The sequence below is a fragment of the Artibeus jamaicensis genome, unplaced genomic scaffold, assembly GCF_021234435.1.
Source record: "Artibeus jamaicensis isolate MK-2021 breed Jamaican fruit bat unplaced genomic scaffold, CSHL_Jam_final contig_452, whole genome shotgun sequence".
Classification (NCBI taxonomy): Eukaryota; Metazoa; Chordata; class Mammalia; order Chiroptera; family Phyllostomidae; genus Artibeus; species Artibeus jamaicensis.
This window is the reverse complement of record NW_026521837.1, coordinates 322,384-342,614: the sequence shown is the minus strand read 5'-3', so window position 1 is coordinate 342,614 and position 20,231 is coordinate 322,384. Positions and strand designations below refer to the sequence as shown.

At 38.1% G+C, this 20,231-nt stretch overlaps 1 protein-coding gene across 2 annotated transcripts in view; it reads left to right on the top strand.

Annotated features, from left to right (window-relative positions):
* Positions 1–12,219, top strand: part of COQ2 (coenzyme Q2, polyprenyltransferase) — a 28,590-nt gene extending 16,371 nt beyond the window's left edge. The window contains exons 6-7 of one of the 2 annotated variants that reach the window (XM_053666342.1): positions 1,710–1,898; positions 6,391–12,219. In XM_053666342.1, the coding sequence (XP_053522317.1) occupies positions 1,710–1,898; positions 6,391–6,681 (480 nt within the window). In that variant the 3' untranslated portion in view covers positions 6,682–12,219. Of the gene's footprint in view, positions 1–1,709; positions 1,899–3,737; positions 5,442–6,390 lie in introns of those variants that run through there. The other variant, XM_037152566.2, reaches the window with a different exon arrangement.
* The last annotated feature ends 8,012 nt before the right edge of the window (positions 12,220–20,231 follow it).

Here is a 20,231-nt window from a genome sequence, read left to right as displayed (position 1 = left end):
TTTAAATACCTTGCAGACACTAATGTAACCCACACAAAACCCTAGAGGAAGGTACTTTTGTTGTCCTCATGTATACAGATGAGGGAGTGTGCGTACGGAAGTAGTTGGTCCGCACCACACAGTTAGTAGATGACAGGACTGCGACTCAGACCGAGGCAGCCTCCAGGGTCTGTGCTGTCAGCACCTGCCCTTTCCTGCCCTTCTGCTGATGCCTCTAATCATTGTACGATACTAGGCAGCTTTTTTACCCAGTGTAGGTAATAAATGTTTTCCCAGATTTCCACCTATTTTTTGTCATTATTACTTTAAGATTACATAATGGCCCATCGATTTAATATACCATAATTTTTTAACAGTTTATCTATTTTTGGCCATTCAAGTTGTTTCTGAGTTCTAATAATAAATAGTATTATTCTAATTACTAATGACTTTATAACTGAGCTTTTCAGGTAAATTTTTAGTGGTATTACTTAGAGATATAAATATTTTTATAGTTTTTTATATTGCCTTTCATAAGTTAAATCTTTAACATTTTTTGGTTTATGTTATTAATTTTCCTTTTATGTTTATGAACTATGAAAAAAATCTCAGTATTTGTCTGAAATATAACTGTATTCTCAATCATTTACTTAAAGAATATGTCATGACTTAATGAAATTTTTTTCTAATATTTTAATCTGGATTTCATCCTGCTTTTTCTCATTAGCTCCTTCCCCCCACCACATGTGTATTATCACAGAAAAGTTGCCAGCTCTATAATCAGCCTGATTCCTGAAGCGAAACTTAAGTAACAGTTTGGAAGAGATGCCTATAGATTTTGCATCTGGGGATAACTGTACTCCAGTTAGATTAACTTCTTTGCTAAAACACCATATACTTACTGACATTTTTGTAGTCCACATAATTAAAGTCACAGCTTGTACCCTCAAGGTGATTGCAGTATGAAAGGGAAAACATACCCACATTTTTGCATTTTGAGACTTTGAGAAAAGGTAGCTATCTGCCTGCAGGTGGGTGCAGAGTTCGTCATACAGCCTCTGATACCACATGACCATAATTACAACAGCATATGGAAATACTTGCATATAAAGTTGTTACAGGAAAGCAGTCAGCTAGATGTGACTGTATATCAAAACCTTGTTCTGCTTAATAGAAAGGATGTGATGGGAACAAAGCATAAATTGAGTTTGAAGTGAAGTGTGAATAGATGTGATTGGGTGATAAGTGAACCTTTTTCTACATCCGTGATTTTAAACAACAGTAAAACTAAAACGCACAAGAAATTATTGAGATTTGAGAACTCTGCAATAAGGATTTGAGAACTATGTAAAGAATTTGAATTGAGTTTTAATGTAGTACTGTACAGTACTTTTAGAAAGTGATGTATAGTTAGAAATCATCATAGGATTGTAAGTACAGTGACACATAGAAATACAGCTGGAAGAGCAGTAACATTTGACTTTAGTTTGGCCTGCACATTCATTACTGATCAACCCATGTTTCTGAGTTACTGTCATCTTTCACAGCTCATGGTGTATCTTTATGTTTACACAGAAATGTTCTTAACAGACAGTGTCCTCCAGAATCAGATAGTGGTGATGGTTGTACAATCCTGTGAACATACTAAAACCACAGAATTGTACACTTCAAAATGTTGAATTTTATGATATGTCAGTAAATAACAATTTCTTATTGCTTTCTGATGTTAGGACAAGAGAGATGATGCCCTGATTGGTCTTAAGTCCACAGCCTTGAGGTTTCGTGAGAATGCCAAGCAGTGGCTTAGTGGCTTCAGTGCAGCAATGCTGGGGTCGCTGAGCCTGGTGGGAGTGACCACTGGTCAGACCGTGCCCTACTACGCTGCTCTGGCTGTTGTTGGAGCCCATCTGACTCACCAGGTTTGACCATCTTATTTTTTTCCCTCGTTTTTGGTATGCCAATAAATTACAAATATTTTTTAAATGAAACAACATCTGTATTTGCAAGCAAGGTACTTCTTAAAACAGACACTTGGCTTGGACTGCCTTGACTTGCCTTCTCCCCTCCCACAATTTATCATATAAAACAGCTAACTATATTGTTCTAGAGGAATAATTTAAAACTAATTGTAGGTTTTTTCCCCTCTGATTTTTCTGGAATTATTTCTGATTTATGTCTAGAAAAATTTTAGCTATGTCTGAAGGTGCAGGTTAAAGTGAATTACTCTGAAAGCAACTGATCACAACTTTATTTCAAAATGTGGGGTTCCAGAGATGCAAAGCAAACTAAATATTCATAGGTTTTGATCCCACTGGCATAGAGACCCAGGCTAGATAAGTCATGATATTATTATATATCAGTTCTGCCCGGAGCATAGGAAGCTGTCATTTCAGGGTATGCACCCAGCACCCCAGCCTTCTACAGGCTGATACTGTGAATCTCCATTATTGACCTGTGTAAAATGAATTAACTAAATCTAATTATAATTAATAGATTGATTGTAAATGGATGTATTTTTGTATATCAGTGTTACCATTTTCTTTGAAGAGAAGTTAGCTTCAGTTAGATGATCTATTTTATACAGATTATTGCAAGTTACTTATTAGTGTAAGCAAGACTTGTATAATATGGTATAAAGGAAACTCAAGTCTGATGTCTAAACAGTAAATCCTGTGCTATATCATCTTTATTGTTTTTCTCATTAGGAAAGCTGAAAGATGCATTAGGGATTCTCAGATATAAATTATTTTCCTCCTCAGAATTTCCCTGTTTTGGTTATAACTCAGCTCCATAGGAGTATCACCATCAATTGATTGTCTGGTCAGAATAATGGAGATTTAGCAATATTTAAGCTCCTGGATATTAGTGGAGAAAGGTGAAAAAATGACAAATATTACAACAACTATCTGAAACACACTTTATACTTTCCAATTGCATTTGTGGTCCTCTTTCCAGTCCTTGACACAATATTTTAGAATGGGCATAGCCTTCCAGTATTTGAAAAGGAGGAAATCATGCTGTTAAGTCTGCAAGCCACAATAAGAAGAGTTGTGAAAATGCAGGTTGCTGATGCTTAAGCAATTTGCTGATGATTGCTGGGGAAGAGAAAGACAGAGACATGAGACTTTGCTGATATAGTTACAGAACTACCATGGAGAAGTAGGAGTATGTTTGTCCTAGGTCACCAGCTGCAAATCTAGGTTGCTAGGATTCCCTTCTCTATTTGGGGATGGGAGGGAAATTTACACATGTATGACAGTATTTTTTATTACCATAAATAAAGTGGGGAGAGCTCACTACAGGCATTTAATGGGTGAGAACCAGATACATTATCTTCCAGCACACCAGGCAGCCCTACACAGTAGAGTCGTCCTGCCCAAATGTGACTTCTTCTCCTGTTGAGAAACACTGCTCCAAAGAATAAAGCTAGAAATGGAGGATAGGAGCTATAGGAAGCAGATTGTAGACTAGTTAGTGGAATAGCTTTCTAAGTAGAACTGAAAATAGTGTGGGTTGCCTCTCAAAGCATTCAGCCATACATCATGCATCATGGAGAAGTCTTCAGGAGACATGCTAGACAATACCTTGTGAGAGATACGGTAGATTTGTCTACACTGGGAAACCATTTGGGGTACTTGAAGGGCTTCCCAGTGCTTAAAATTCTGTAACACAAGTGCTGATATTTTCTCTAATGATTTGTTTGTGATGCCAAAAAGTCCATACTAGCAGTAATGCATCATTGTGTTCTTCTCTCACAGATTTACACTCTAGACATCCACAGACCTGAGGATTGTTGGGATAAATTTACCTCCAACCGAACAGTAGGGCTAGTACTTTTGTTAGGAATTGTCCTTGGAAACTTGTGGAAAGAAAAGAAGACAGATGAAACAAAGAAAAATATAGATAGTAGAGCAGAAAATTAGCAAATGAAGTCTATCTGGGAATTTTTAAATCAAACATTTACGAAACACTCTCAGGTGTTGTTACCACTTAATTAGATTTGAATGAGAATCTTAAGTATGTTAAAGAATAAAGAATCAGAAGATGAAGGCTTCGAGCATATTTTATATTTGCCTGAATTTTAGTTCAACTATTTACTAGCACAATTCTTCCTCTGTCACAGAGACCTGGACTCATCAGGATTTGAGATGACCTTGAGTGTTTAAGTTGATGTGTTCTGTTCATTGTAATTCTGATCTGTAGTTATGGAAATTGTATGAGTTCTGCACCTTAAAAGAAACTGACATGTATTTCAGCTAAATGCATGTCTGTAGAAAAGTGGACTGTCTTTTTAGGGAAAAATAAAAGCTGCCACAGAAAGTTGGGGCTTATCGTTCTTTATTGTAACCTTTACTCATTGCCAAAAGCTGTAATTCAGAAAACCATGTATATATTTGAGGAGAATTTAAGTAAATGAAATTTTTTTCCTGCTATATCCATATATACTGCTATCGTTACCAACCCTAAAGTTTATTTGGGAGATCACATCTCTCTCTGCAGCCATAGTAATCAGAATGGGCAGACAGGCAATCACCAGGGTACTAGTTTAGTTTCAGTTTATTTCATTTTTATCTGATTGTAATATATAAGGTAGTGGCATATTGGTTAAGTGTAGTACTCCTTTGCCCCCTTCAGAATATTCTCAACACAGCCGCCAGAATGATTTGCTTACAACCTGTGTAGGGTCATGTCATTCCTCTGTTCAGAACCCTCCAGGGTCCTCCTAGCACACTCAGTACAAACTAAAAGTCCTCCTACTTGCAGGGCCCTCCAGTATCTGGCCTTGTCTGTGACTCCTCTTCTCATACTCCTTTTTAGCCCCTCTGGCTTATTTCTTGCCCCTCAATAGCTGGGTAGACTTCTACCCCAGGGCCTTTGCATTTACAGTTCCCTTTGTCTGCAGTGCTGTCCTTGAATCAGGTCTGAGTCCTTCACTGCAGGTCATTTCCTAAATATTACCTTCTCAACGAAGCTTTTTCTAGCTACTGTTTAAAAAATTTCATATCAAATATTACCTACATTTCCTATCCCCTTGCTCTTTAGTGGTTTTTCTCTTCAGAACTTATCACTATCAGTCTAAAATGTGTTTTACTTATTTAAGTGGTTCTCATGGACAGTGGGGTGTAAGGGGAGGCAGTCATTTGTGCATGTTACTTGTGGGTAGCAAGTAAAGGCTAAATAAATTATGATGATGCAGCTGACATAGAGTGCTTACCAGGCATTGATCAATGGGCAGAGGAAAATGTATTTAACTGTTTATTCAGCAAACACGGAGCCACTGACAGTGAGTGTTTAGACTAATGACAGGAGCAGCTGTAATTCTTCTTTGCTATAGCAGCAATGAGTTGAAGAGAAGAAATAGAGACATTATACCTTACTTTTAGGGAAATATGGTTGGTTTCTATTTTATGCAATTCTAACACTGTATCAGGAGAAATAAAATTTAAATCTATGTTGCCTTCTGTTGTCTTACAAATACCCTATTTTTTTTTCCTTTGGAAAAGATTTCTTTGGCAAAATAGGTACAATCTTTCTAAAATATATAGTAATAAGAAAAATACAGAGTTAAGCAAAAGGGATACCTTCAACAGAAGTGAGAATGAGGAAAAAACATTTGAGCTTAGAAAAGGGTTCTGTCTTTTAAAATATATCATTTCTCATGCATGAAAGTGTTTTATCTCTAAAGGCTTTTTCCCAGGCTTCAACTCTGGAAAAATGTTGGGCAAGATAAATGGCAAAGGAGCTGGCCCAAGAGAACCTGGTTAACTAAAGACGCCTGCTGCAGTGCTTCCTACATGGTACAATGGAGGAAGCCTTAAGGCAAAGTCCCTTTCCCACTTGGGAAAAAGCTCCAGCAATGATTCTATTGAGGAATGGCTACAATATTTGCCAAAATCTACGTCATTTTCAGACCTGTATTTTAAAATGTTAACCCATTAGCACTGATTCCGATTAGAGAAGGTAAAATGCAATGTTTCAATTTTATTTAATTTTCCTTAGTTGATGAAAGTTAGTATGAAACAAATCCTAGATTCTTTAAAACTCCTGCAGCCATTTATGATAAATGGGGATGGGAGAATACATTGTTGCAAAGAAGCGTAACTATCGTCAATCTGATATCAGGGTTGTCTGTATCTCTACACAGCCATGAGGGGTACTCAGACTTAAGATAGGTGAAATCACCAGTCTTCTCTTGGGAAATTCATTCAATGAAGGGGGCTCTTACCCTAGTCTTCTGATGCAGACTCATCTTGAGGTCGTAAACTGAATAGTTAGCTAGTGTAAGTTATGGTAGGGGTGGAGGTCTGGTGGGAGCCACAGAAAATCTGGCTGGAGTCTGAAAATTATGACAAGTACTGCCTCCCTCTTCCCAACTTTGTTTTTTGTTTTTAAAATTATATTTTATTTCAGTCCTTTCGGCAGGCCCGGCCTCCCGATGAATCTGAAATAGGGAGTTGCACAGGGAACTGGTCCAGAATGCTGTGCCCCTGCCGAGGTGCGCCACATGCCAAGCACTGGTCCCCAGACTGTGCATCCCCCGAATTCCCTGCTGTTCCTGTCTTTGCTGCATCCCGGAGACTCTACTGTACTGCTGCTGTCTCCCTACTGTCTGGTTCCTCCGTGACCGTCAACATTTCTGGTCCCTTATTTTCATATATGCTGAGCAACTGCTGGCCGCCTGTTTTCTCCTCCACTGATTAGACAGGATTCTCTCCCTTGTGTACAAGGAACTGGAATCTGCTCCAACCTACTCTGTTGCCATCTTGCCTTTTCCCTAAAATTATATTTTATTGATTGTGCTATTATAGTTGGCCCAATTTTTCCCCTTTGTCTCCCTCTACCCAGCACCCCCCACTCCCTTAGGCAGTCCCCACACTGTGATTCATATCCATGGGTCATATGTATAAGTTCTTTGGCTATTCTATTTCCTATAATGTACTTTACATCCCCATGGCTATTCTGTAACTACTTGTACTTTTCAATCCCCTCACCTCTCCCCCCATTCCCCAACAGCCCCCTCCCATCTGGTAAGCATCAAAACACTCTATATTCAGGATGCTGTCTCTATTCTTATTTGTTTAGTTTGTTTTTTTAGATTCAGTTGTTGGTATGAATTATTGCCATTTTATTGTTCATAGTTTTGATTTTCTTCTTTTCCTTAAATATGTCCCTTTAACATTTCATACAATGATGGTTTGGTGATAATGAACTTCTTTAGTTATTTTCTTGTGTGGGAAGCTCTTTATCTGCCCTTTGATTCTAAATGATAGCTTTGCTGGGTAAAACAATCTTGGCTGTAGGTCCCTGCTTTTCATGACTTTTAATATTTCTTGCAAATCCCCTCTACCCTGCAGTTTCTTTTGAGAAATGAGCTGACAGTATTATGGGAACTCCCCTGTAGGTAACTAACTGCTTTTCTCTTGCTGCATTCAAGATTGTCCCTGTGTTTTTAACCTTTGGCATTTTAATTGTGATGTGCCTTCACATGGTCTTCTTTGCATCCATCTTCTTTGGGACTCTCTGTGCTTCCTGGACTTGCATGTCTTTTTCCTTCACCAAATTAGGAAAGTTTTCTTTCATTATTTTTTTCAAATAGATTTCCCATTTCTTGCTCTTAATCTTTTCTTCTGGAGATGCTATGATGCAAATGTTGAAATGTTTGAAGTTGTCCCAGAGGCTGCTTACACTATCCTAATTAGGGGGGATTTTTTTTTTCTTCTTGTTCTAATTAGTTGTTTTTTATTCCATTATGTTCCCAAATCATTGATTTGATTCTCAGCTTCATCCACTGTACTGTTGTTTTCCTGTAAATTGTTCTTTATTTCAATTAGTGTATCCTTTGTTTCTGACTGGATCTTTTTTGTGCTTTTGAGGTCCTCACTAAGTTCCTTAAGCATCCTGACAACCAGTGTTTTGAACTCTGCATCCGATAGATTGCTTATATCCATTTTGTTTAATTCTTTTTCTGGAGTTTTGATCCTTCATGTGGGTCATATTTCTTTGTTTTCTCATTTTGTCAGCCTCCCTGTGTTTGTTTGTATGTATTAGGTAGAGCTGCTATGACTTCCTGTCTTGGTAGCATGGCCTCATGTAGTAGGTGTCCTGTAGGGTCTTGGCACCTGTTAGGAAGGATGCTGAGAGCCTAGCCTTTGGAGCAGACAGGCCTGTATGTGAATTGTCCCTTTAATACTTGCCAGCTGGGAGACCTTAAACAAGTGACAAACCACCCTAAATCACCATATTCTCATTTGCCAAACCTGGGCCATCTGAGGATTAAATGGAGTCAACGTGTTAAAGCCCATTATGGGTTCAGTAAGGTCTTTAAGAAAGTTATTAAGTTAAAACAAGGTCATTAGGGTGAGCCCTAATCCATTATGACTGGCGTTCTTACAAGAGGAAATCTAGACACATACACAGATGCAAGACTTGTGCGCACACAAAGAGATGACTGTTGGTATACAGGGTGAAGACAGACAGCCATCTGCAAGCCTAGGAGAGCAGCCTCAACAAACCAACCCTGCTAACACCTTGATCTTAGACTTCTGGCCTCCAGAACTGTGAGAAAATAAAATTCTGGTTTTTAAGGCCCGCAGTCTGGTATTTTGTCCCAGCACCCCTAGCAGGCTTACTACAAAGCCCTTGTTCTTATCCTGGCACAGAAAAGACTACAGTGGAGTTCACTAGGAAGATCTCTATTTTCTACACTAATCCTAATTTTTTTTCCTAAAGCAGGATGAGTTTTAGCCCTTATAGTGTCCACAACAGTGACAGGGTGAATAATATCCTCCAAAGATGTCCATGCCCTAATACCCAGTATGTATATTACCTTCTATGGTAAAAAGGGCTTTGCAGGTGTGATTGAGAAGGACTTGATATAAGGGTAGTAGCCTGGTTTATCCAGGTGGGTGCAAAGTAATTATAATGGTCTTTATAAGAGGGAGGCAAGATGGCCAGAGTCACAGTAGATATGACAATGGAAACAAGAAGTTAGAGTGATGCAAGGAAGGAGTCATGAGCCAAGATTTATAAGTGGCCTTTAGAGGCCAAAAAAGACAAGGACACATTTCCTCCTTAGAATAGTGGTCCCCAACCTTTTGGGCACCAAGATCTGGTTTTTTGAATGACAAGGTGGGGTGGGTATGAGGAGGAGGTCTTAGCTAAGATCCCTAGCTGGCCCCCTGTAGGGGGTGGGGCAACAGGAGGCAGAGCTCCTAAGAGACCACAGAAGGTTTGGGGACCCATGCCTTAGAGCCTCTAGCAAAAACAATTTCTCCTAACACCTTGACTTTAGCCCAGTGAAACTGAATTTGAACTTCTGACCTGTAGAATTGTTAAGATCATAAATTTTTGTCATTTTAAGCAATTAAGTATGTGGTAATTTGTTATAGCAGCAACAAGTAAACTAATACAACTATTTGAACTCTGACTGACATATTACCTGAACTGCTGGAGCATTCTCTTGGTACCAGTGCAGAGTTGCAAGCCCTGAAGACAGATTACCTGGGTTGGAATCTCTGCTTTAACACCTGCTGCACGGATGATCTTGGGCCAGTTACCTGATCTCTCTGTGGTTAAGTTTCTCAGATGAAGCTACTTGGATGAAGATTTTATGATAACTGGGATTTTGTCTTATTCAGTAAAATAGACCCAATACATCACACTGTAGGTAGTCAATAAATATTGGTGATTTATGATCCATCAGTGAGCTAACATAAAGTACTTTGCCAGACTTGGTGTTAGGTTCAGTATCTAAAAATTATTAATGTTGTTCAACAACATAAAACTTCACAACACGAGGCACCATAATAAAAATACAGATTTTTTTCATGTATAAATGATTAAATCTATGTAAAAATGCATGTAATGAAGACTAAAGAAACAAAAATACAAATATCATAGGTAGTGGATTGTTACAATATTGCTTTAATGTCATGGGTAATAGGTTATAATATTACTTTACTGTAATGGGTAATAGGTTATAATACTGCTTTATAATAAAGTTAAATTGGTAGTGGTCCTAAATGTTATGTTTCAAGCTAATCTATGAATGTAACCTTTACTTATTCCAGCATTATTTTTACTTTTTAATATTTACATTTTAAAAATAGACTTCAAGATAACATTGTAGCCCCCACAAAAAGAAAAGATTATTTTTTAAATAAATTCTTTCCAGCATAAAGGATTGAGTATTGAAGGAAGGCACTGCAGCCTCCTACTTCCATGTCTTTCTTTAAATGATAATTCTTGCCCACATCTGAAAAAGAATTACAGCCCTGAGAAAGACAGCAAACGCCAGCAGCACCAAAGTTGAGATATCATCTTGGCTACCAGTAAGTCACACTGTAAAAACAGTCATACCTCCATCTTCCTGTGAAGCCAACATAGTTTCTTAACCAGTGATGTCCAAAGTTCTCCCATAATATTGGGCAATGAGTTGCCACACCTTGCTCATTACCAGAAATGTGAGACTGAGAATAGCAATGCCACCTAGCTTGTCCTCAGGAATAACTGATAAAGGGCATGAAATTAAAAGTTGCTCAGTTTCTATTTCTTCTGTCTTTCAAAAGCAATATTTACTGCATTTTTCCTAATGCAAAAGTAATATGTACATTGTGGGAAGTTGAAAAATACAAAGGAGAAAGTAAAATTCATTTTCATCATTATTATCCAAAGATATGTACTGTTAGTAGACTGATAATGTTTTAGACTTTTAGTAGGGATATAAACATTTTAATAAAATTGGAGCCACACTGTACCTTCTTTTTAAAATCTACTTCTTAATGTTTTCCAATGTCATTAAATCTTTCAAAATTTGAGTGTTCATTGATTGCATAGGTTTTTTATCATACATTCACTATTACTTAATTCCATTATTCAATTCATAGACTTATTTTTTCCTCACAAACACTAGTGCTATGAATAGATTCATATCTTTGGACACATCTCTGATTATTTCTGTAGGATCAAGTCTTGGAAGCAGAATGTCTCTGTATGCATATTTCCAGAGATTGTAGGGTAGGGGTAGAAATTTGGATGTGATGATTTGCATACTTTTAAGGGTTTTGGATATATTTTCTCAAATTACCTCCAGAAAGTTTTGTATTTCTACCTGCAGATTCTAGCCAACACTGAGACATTTTTTAATCCTTGCCGATTACATAGGCAAGAATAATACATTATTCTGCTTATGTTTCTGTGGATACTAGTGTAGACAAATATTTTTCAAAATGTTTGTAGGACATTTGTTCTTTGTGAATTGCCTACATATCTTGCCCATTTGGTTATTGCCATTAGCACATGTTGCCTCGTTGATCATATCCCCCAAATTTGACATACTTAGATTGTGTTCTCATTTTATGAGGTCATTGTTTTATTAATAGTTAAGGGGTATTCTATTTCATGCTTTACAGCTATCTTTTCCAGGGACGAGGTAACATTTTAAACATATTTGTTGTTCTCATTCATGTGTACTATTCAATCATCAAACATTTATTGACCATCTCCTATATCCCAGACGTGGTCTAGTTGCTGCAGACACAGATGAATTAGATAAGTTCGCAGTATGGTATACAGACCTGTGCTCTCCAGTACAATAGTTGCTGGCTGCATGAGGGGATTAAGCACTTGAAATATGGCTTGTCTGAATTTAGATGTCCTATAAGTGTAAAATACATACCAGATTCCAAAAACCTAGTATGAAAAAATGCAAAATATCCCACTAGTAATTGGTTTGATTTCAAATGGAATTCATTTTTTTGGATATTGAGTTAAATACAATGTATTATTAAACTTAGTTTACCTGACTTCCGCCAAGATGGAGGCGTAGGTGGACGTGCCGTGCCTTCTCACACAACCAAGATTAGAGAAAACTAAATATTAGCAATAGAAAACACAGCCAGAACACGGAAAATTGAACTTTTTGGAAGTCCATTAACAACAAATTCTTCAGCCTGACCGGTAAGGGGCGAAACCAGTGGCTGGTGAGGGGTTGCACAGGAGGACTCGGGTCAGACAGACTCAGGCGTGGAATCCAGACACGCGGAATCCAGGAGCAGGGTTGGACCTAGTGAGCGACCGAGCGAGCCACCAGGCAAGCGACTGCGGAGGAGACAGCAGGGAAGCGGTGCTGAGTATTGACTGTGGTCGCCCATTTGTGCGCCAGCGGACAGGCGAGGGAGTGGGCGGTTGGACTGGGGCCGGCAGGTCCCCACAGCGAGCGGCAGTAGAGGGCACCGCCATTTCCCCGCTCTGACCACACCCCCACATACAGCGTCACAACACAGCGACATGGGAGTCCAAGGCACCGCTTCTCACACTTAAAGGGCCAGAACAGACCAAAAATGTCACAAGTTCTCAAAGCCCCAGAGCCCATAGATCTAAGCGATGAAGAAATAGCAAAACTCTCAGACGCACAGTTTAAAACACTGGTCATCAGGATCCTCACAGAACTGGTTGATTATAACCACAAGTTAGACAAATATATGAAGGCGAAACTAATTGAAATGAATGGAATTGCACAGGACACCAATAGCAATGAAAAGGAAACTGGGACTCAAATCAATGGAGTGGACCAGAAGAAAGCAAATAATGGCCAAACAGAAAAGAGTCAGGAAGCAAGAATTCAAAGAAATGAGGAGAGTCTTAGGAACCTCCAGGACATCTTTAAGCGCTCCAACATCCGAATTATAGGGGTACCAGAAGGGGGAAAGGCACAGCCACCAGTGGAAAACTTATTTGAACAAATAATAAAGGAGAATTTCCCCAATCTGGCAAAGGAAATAGACTTCCAGGAAATCCAGGAAGCTCAGAGAGTCCCAAAGAAGTTGGACCCAAGAAGGAACACACCAAGGCACATCATAATTACATTAGCCAAAATTAAAATGAAGGAGAGAATCCTAGAAGCAGCAAGAGCTAAGGGGACAGTCACCTACAAAGGAGTCCCCATCAGACTGTCAGCAGATTTCTCCAAAGAGACCTTACAGGCAAGAAGGGGCTAGAAAGAGGTATTCCAAGTCATGAAATCCAAAGACCTACAACCAAGATTGCTCTATCCAGCAAAACTTTCATTTAGAATAGAAGGACAGATAAGGTGCTTCTCAGATAAGATCAAGTTCAAGGAGTTCATCATCACCAAGCCCTTATTATATGAAATGTTAAAGGGACTTATCTAAGAAAAAGAAGTTAAAGAAACATGAACAGTGAAAGGACAGCAAACTCACAGTTATTAACAACCACACCTAAAACAAAAGCAAACTAAAAGGACAGCTAGATCAGGAGTGGAAACATAGAAATGAAGATCTCAAGGAGGGTTAGCAACAGGGGAGTGGGAGGAGGAGAAGGGGGGAGAAGGTACAGAAAATAAGTAGCATAGACAGTAGATAGAAAATAGATGGGGGGGGCAAGAATAGCGTGGGAAATATAGAATCTAAAGGACTTGAGACACATGGTCATAAACTAAAGGGAGGGTAATGGTGGGGATGGGGGGTAGGGTGGAGGGGAATGAAGGGGGGAATAGAACAACTGTAACAGCATAATCAATAAAAAACTTTTAAAAAAATTAGTTTACCTGTTTCTTTTTACTTTTTAAATGTGGCCACTAAAAGTTCTCAAATTACATTAGTAGCTAACATCTTATTTTTTGATACATAGCAATACACAATTGAGATTAGCAGTATTCAAAAGGTTTGACCTACAAAACTTACATAACTCAGCTTTCATTTCCTGATCTGCTACACATAGGGAATAAAATTTAAGTTCATTTGACTGGAGTGAGGCAAAACTGAGATAAATTTCCTAGTACATGATAAAAAAACAAATATAATCTTTCTTTTATCCCCCTACTCCATTGCTTTAAACGATAAGCAGCTATGGAAAAAGAAAACATTGTGATAAACCAGTATGTCAGTTTGGAATTTTATGCTACCAACAGTATTATCTTTCCGTCTGTCTGGATGTTCTTTTATGAATAAGTTGACAAATAGATAATAAGTAGATAAATTATAGGGAACCAGTCCACGTTTCAATGGCGAATGTAGCTTAGCCCTGGTTCAGAAAACAATAGGCATGAGGCGTCATGCAGGAGCCAGGTCCACAGATGGGCTTTCCCATGGGGAACCAGTCATGGATTACATCTAAGCTGCTTTGAGGCTTGCTTTTACTAAAACTCCCTCACTCTGAGTTAAGACAGAAAATGTTTAATGCATATCTTTGATTTGAAGTAACTTCCTACAGTCTGTAGGAAGGACTGGTTAAACCTCCGAAGGACGGAGTGTAACCAGTCCAACCACTTTTTCCCTTGCATTTGCAACATTTTTTTCTTTGTTATAGGTAAGAAGTAATCAGCAACATCCTTTTCTTTGTTATCTGTAAAAAGTAATCACCTAAAGCAAACCTGTGCATAACGAATGAGAACCTTCCTTGATGTAATGCTCCCAGAAAGCATTAAAAGCCTGTCCAGGCAAGGGTTGAGGTGCTCTCTCACTCAGAGAGTAGCCATGCATCCCTTTTCTCCACAAAACTGTACTCCATGTGAATTTGTTTGTTGTATTCAGAACACGGACACCGCTGGTAGAAGTCCTCATCAACAAATGGATCAACATTTGGATGGACAGGCAGACAAATGGACAGTTTACAATGCCACTGGCAGAGCATGAGGGTTCCCTTTTTTCCACATGCTCACCGACACATTATTTGTTGACTTTTTGATAAGTTATTCTGATAGGTGTGAGATGCTATTGCAGTTTGGATTTGCATTTCTCTGATGTTTTGTGATGTTGAGCATCTTTTCATATGTTCGTTGTCCCTCTGTATGTCGTCTTTGGAAAAATGTCTATTTGTGTCCTCTGCCCACTTTTTAATCAAATTGTAGTTTTTAATGTTGAATTGTATGAGTTCTTTATGTATTTTGAATATTTATTCCTTATCAAAGGTATCATTTGCAAATATTGTCTGCATTTAGTAGGTTGACTTGGGCAAGGGCAACAAAAACAAAAATAAACAAATGGAACTACAGCAAACTAAAAACCTTTTGCACTCCAAAGAAAACCATCAACAGAACAGAAAGACATCCTATTCTTTTTTTTCTTTTTAGAAATTTCCATGCTGTTTTTCATATGGCTGCATCAATTTACATTCCTACCAACAGTGCACAAGGACTCCCTTTTCTCCATGTCCTCTTCAACACTAGTTATTTCTTGTCTTTTTGATAACAACCATTCTTACAGGTGTGAAGTGGTTTCTCAGTGTGGTTTGATTTTCATCCCCATTAGCAATGTCGAACATCTTTTTATGTTCCTATTGGCCATCTGTATGTCTTTTGGGGGGACAATGTCTGTTTAGATTCTCTGTCCATTTAAAAATTGAGTTGGCCCCGACTGGTATGGCTCAGTGGATTGGGCATCATCCTGCAAACCGAAAAGTTGTAGGTTCAATTCCCAGTCAGGGCACATACCTGGTCTACCAGCCAGGTCCCCAGTTGGCATGCAATAGGTGACCGATCAAAGTTTCTCTCTGTCTCTTTCTCCCTTCCTTCCCCTCTCTCTAAAAATAAATTTAAAATATTTTTTTAAAAGTTGAGTTGTGTTTTGTTGTTGAGTTGTATGTGTTCTTTATGTATTTTGGATATTAGCCCCTTATTTATTGAATATATAATTTTCAGATATCTTCTCCCATTTAGTAGGTTGCCTTTTAGTTTTGTTGATAGTTTTCCTTGCTGCACAGAAGATTTTAAGTTTGATGGTAGCCGCATTTGTTTACTTTTGCTTTGTTTCCCTTGTCTTTGGAGTCATATCTAAAAACAAACAAAAAACATTGTTAAAGCTAATATCAAGAGATTTCCCCCCCCCCAGGCATTTTATGATTTCAGGTCTTACATTCAAGTCTTTAATTGATTTTGAGTTAATTTGTGTGTATTCTGTAAGATATTGGTATAGTTTCATTCTTTTGCACGTGACTGTCCAGTTTTTCTCAACACCCTTTACTGATGAGACTGTCCTTTCTCCATTGTGTGTACTTTTCTCTTTTGTCATAAATTAATTGTCCATACATGTGTGGGGTTATTTGGGGTTTTTTTATTCTGTTCCACTGGTCAGTATGTCTGTTTTTTATGCCAATACTGTACTGTTTTGATTACTATAAATTTATAGTATAGTTTGAAATCGGAGTGTGATTTGTTTTTCCTTCTCAAGATTGCTTTGGCTCTATTTGGGATCTTTTGTAGTCCCATGCAAATTTTAGAATTACTTATTTTCTTTATTGTCCATCCTCACTATTTAGAACCTAAGTTCCATGAGGACACAGATGTTGTCTGGGTTTTTTTTTAAAGATTTTATTTATTTTTAGAGAGAGAAGAAGGGAGGGAGATAGAGGGGGAGAGAAACATCAATGTGTGGTTGCCTCTTGAGCACCCCCTACTGGGGACCTGGCCCACAGCCCAGTTATATGCCCTAACTGGGAATCAAACTGGTGACCCTTTGGTTCACAGGCTGGTGCTCAATCCACTGAGCTACACCAGCCAGGGCCAGATGTTTTTTGTTTTGATCAATATTTTATCTCCAATGCCTGGAATAGTGACTAGCACAGAGTAAGCATTAAATAAATACTTGTTGAATGAATCATGTATGCAAAGTTTTTAATGGTGCATTTAAATATTGTTATTACTTGCTCATTAAATTATTGTTATTAATTACAGGCTTTTTTGGCATTCTTTTCCCACTCCAAACTATTTTTCTTGCTGGAAGCCATACAGAAGGAACTATGTACTTAAGAGCTAGCTGATTTTAAGTTTCTATTTCTGGAGAACAATTTTAACATTTAGTTCCTAAGCCTGAGTTTCTTCAGTGGTTCTGATTTATTAGGGGAGAAAGAATGTAAAAAAGAAAATGGAGGACTTGTTAAAATTATGGATGAATTTTAAAGGGGATAACCTACCTGCTAATAAAGTATAAGTTTAAGGTAAAAAAGATGAAAGTAATTATGCAAATACTAGTTATATTTCTGTTTACTTGCCAGTTTAAAACTTCAAGAATCTTCTTTTTAAAATTAAAGTGACTCATTATTTTTCTCTTAGGCAGCATTGTGTATTGTGAGGGAAGTAAATTATCATAAATTTTACTGCCTTAACACTGAGGCAGTAAAATACAGACACTATCTGTGAGAGAATTACTGGCATTCAGGTCAGGTCTTGCTATGGAAATTCCTCATAAACACATTGCCTAGGGCTGTCATTATTTCCTTGAAGAAAGATGCAAACTAACGTTTTAGACAAGAGTGAGTTTTAGTATTTTAGTACTAAAAAATAAACACTGAATAATGAAAACAAAGTCACTTGAAAATGTATTACAAATAAAATTTTTAGAACAAATTAACTAACTACTAATTGAAAGTTGTTAACATCTCAAGATATGTAGAAGAATGTAGAAAAAGAGTGCATGGTTTTAGAATTTTCCCCCACTTATGCATTCCTGTATCTGATTTTCTTAATTTTGTTTCTGGTTGGTCTTTATTATGTGTGTAGATAAGTCCTGTTCTAAAGTCATATGTGAATAGAAGTACAGTAACTCATGTGAATGTATTCCAGGAAGAAGGATAAGCAAGTATAAAGCCTTAAAACAGGGACACACCAAGCAGATTCCAGGAAAAAGCGCAGATTTCTGATCTTATTCCCATGGCTGTGCCACCTTATAACAAGTGGTGGTGAGGACACTGGTGGAAATGCAAAATGGGATTGCCACTTCAGAAAACAGTTTGCCAGTTTTGTTTTGTATTTATGCACTTGCCATATTTACCCAAGAGAAAAAAAGTTATTTTCACACAAAAGCCTGCACATGAATGTGTATAGTAGCTTGATTCATAATCACCACAAACTGGAAAAAAAGCCAAATATTCTTCAACAGGTGAAGGGTAAACAAATGGAAACATGTGTAATGGAATGCTACTCAGCAGTAAAAGGAACGAACTACTGCTTCCTGATGCCACATAGAAAGATCTCAAATGCATTTTGCTAAGTAGTGAAAGACTCCAAAAGCAATGTACTGTAGGATTCCATTTACCGTACTTTTCGAACTATTAAAATGCACTCCCCCTCAAATTTAAGAGGAAAATAGGGGTGCATCTTACAGTCTGAATGTAGCTTACCTGGCTTGCTGTGGGGTGGGGGGCAGTGTGGCAGTGGAGCAAGGTAACAGGTTATTAAATATTTTACCACATATTTTGCTTCAAAATTTTTTTCTATTTTTCTCCTCTAAAACCTGGGTGCGTCTTATGGTCCAGTGTATCTTACAGTCCTAAAAATATAGTATATGATGGTCTGGAAATGGGAAAACTATGAGGGCAGAAAACAGCAGTGGTTGCTAGAAACTGGAGATCAGAAGAGAGGTTGGCTAAAAAATGACATGAGGGAATTTGGGGGATAATAGAACTGTTATATACCTTGATTACAATGACTTTACACACCCACGTGCATTTTTCAAAATTCATTGAACTGCCAGCACACATACAAAGTTGAATTTTACTGTTTATTAATTATACCACACACAAAGTGAATGGGAGTCATTTCCAGGTTGGAGTAAGAATAATCAAAATACAATCGCATTGTTGCCATGCTAAATTAGAAGTTAAAGTTCTATTGCTGTAGATATATCTTATATTCTGCATGCAGATGTATGTTTCAGAAAATCCACCTTTTTTCTGATACCAACAGTCATTCATATCATCATTTATCAAATACCTATTATATGCTATGCAATGTTGTAGGTTCTGAATATACCTCAGTGGAAAAGATGTGTCCCTATCTTCCTAGAGCTTGCATTTTAATAACAAGTAAATAAATGCATAGAATAAATAATAAATATACTGTTTAAGATAATATAATTTGACATAGTGGTAAAATTGTTATAAAGAAAAATAAAGCTTAATTAATAAAGGGAAAGAGTTATGGGGAAGGGAGGCTGTTTCTGATAGCACAGCAGAGGAAATTCTGAGTGACAGTTAAACAGGGACAAGAATGTTCCAAGAAGAAGGAACCACAGGTCTCAGCCTTGAAGCCGGGATGAATCAAGAAGATACAAACAGCAAACTGAAGACCAGCTTTCTGCTCTGGTTTCCATAGTCTGTAACCGTGCTGCACTGTAAATACAAATCATTTTAATTTACACTTGTCAAAAGTATAAAACTCTGGGGAAAGTTTGGTCTATTTCTCCAAAAATGATAACTTGAAAGTAAAATCATGCAGAACTATTGGAAAAAATTGAAAACAGGGAAACAAAACAAATGTGTCAGTGTTCTTAGTTGCAAACTGGTCGATCTGGGCAGACAATTTATGAGGAGAACATCAGGAAGCTCGAAGAAATGAAAAACCAATATTTGACTTATTATTGCCTCTCAGCTCTAAATTCAACCTTCATTATCTGCTCTGCAATCATGGAGTTGGACCCTGTTAAGCACTTACTTGTCAGTGACCATCATGTTAGTTTTGTCAGTAGAGTGTGCCAGAGGAACACTGCAGGAGGAAGGGGCTCCTCTCCCTGAGTCCAGTGTTTCTGTTTGCTTCTTGCTTCTGTGGGTGGCTGTTGGCAGCATTTGTGGGGACATCCAGTAAGTGCTTTTCCCCAGCTGTTGTAGGCCAAATTCAAATACTGAAGTCCCAATTCCAAGTAACTTAGAATGTGATTGTATTTGGATATATGTTCTTTAGAGGGATAATTAAGGTTAAATAAGCTCCTTAGGTTGGGCCCTAACCCAATATGACAGGTGTCCTTATAAGAAAAAGAAATCACACAGAGGAAAACCTTGAGAAAACACTGGGAGGTGGCCATCTATAAACCAAGGTGAAAGGTCTCAGAAAAAATAAACCCCGACACCTTTTCTTTGGACTTCTAGCCTCTAGGATTGAGGAAAGATATTTCTGGTGTTTAAGCCAACAAATCTTCAGCATTTTGTTATGACAACCCCGGTAAACTAATATGCCAGCTGTGTGCATGAAGGCAAGCTCTCAGTGACCACCTTGCTGCAGCCCTCCTGACATCAGGCCTCATGGCCCCAGGTGGAAAATACATTCTCGATTCCCTAAATACCTGCACAGGCTAGTCACCAGCCTTCGTCCTGCTGTACCCTAGAGTTGTTTGCCACCCTTGCCCACATCCAACTTGCTAGTCTTGACTATGGTTTACTGGTGAGGCTCAGTCTTCCTGCCCACAAAAAGAGTATTACCTGTTTGTCTAATAACTGTAGATCAGCTCTGGCCAGGGGCCACC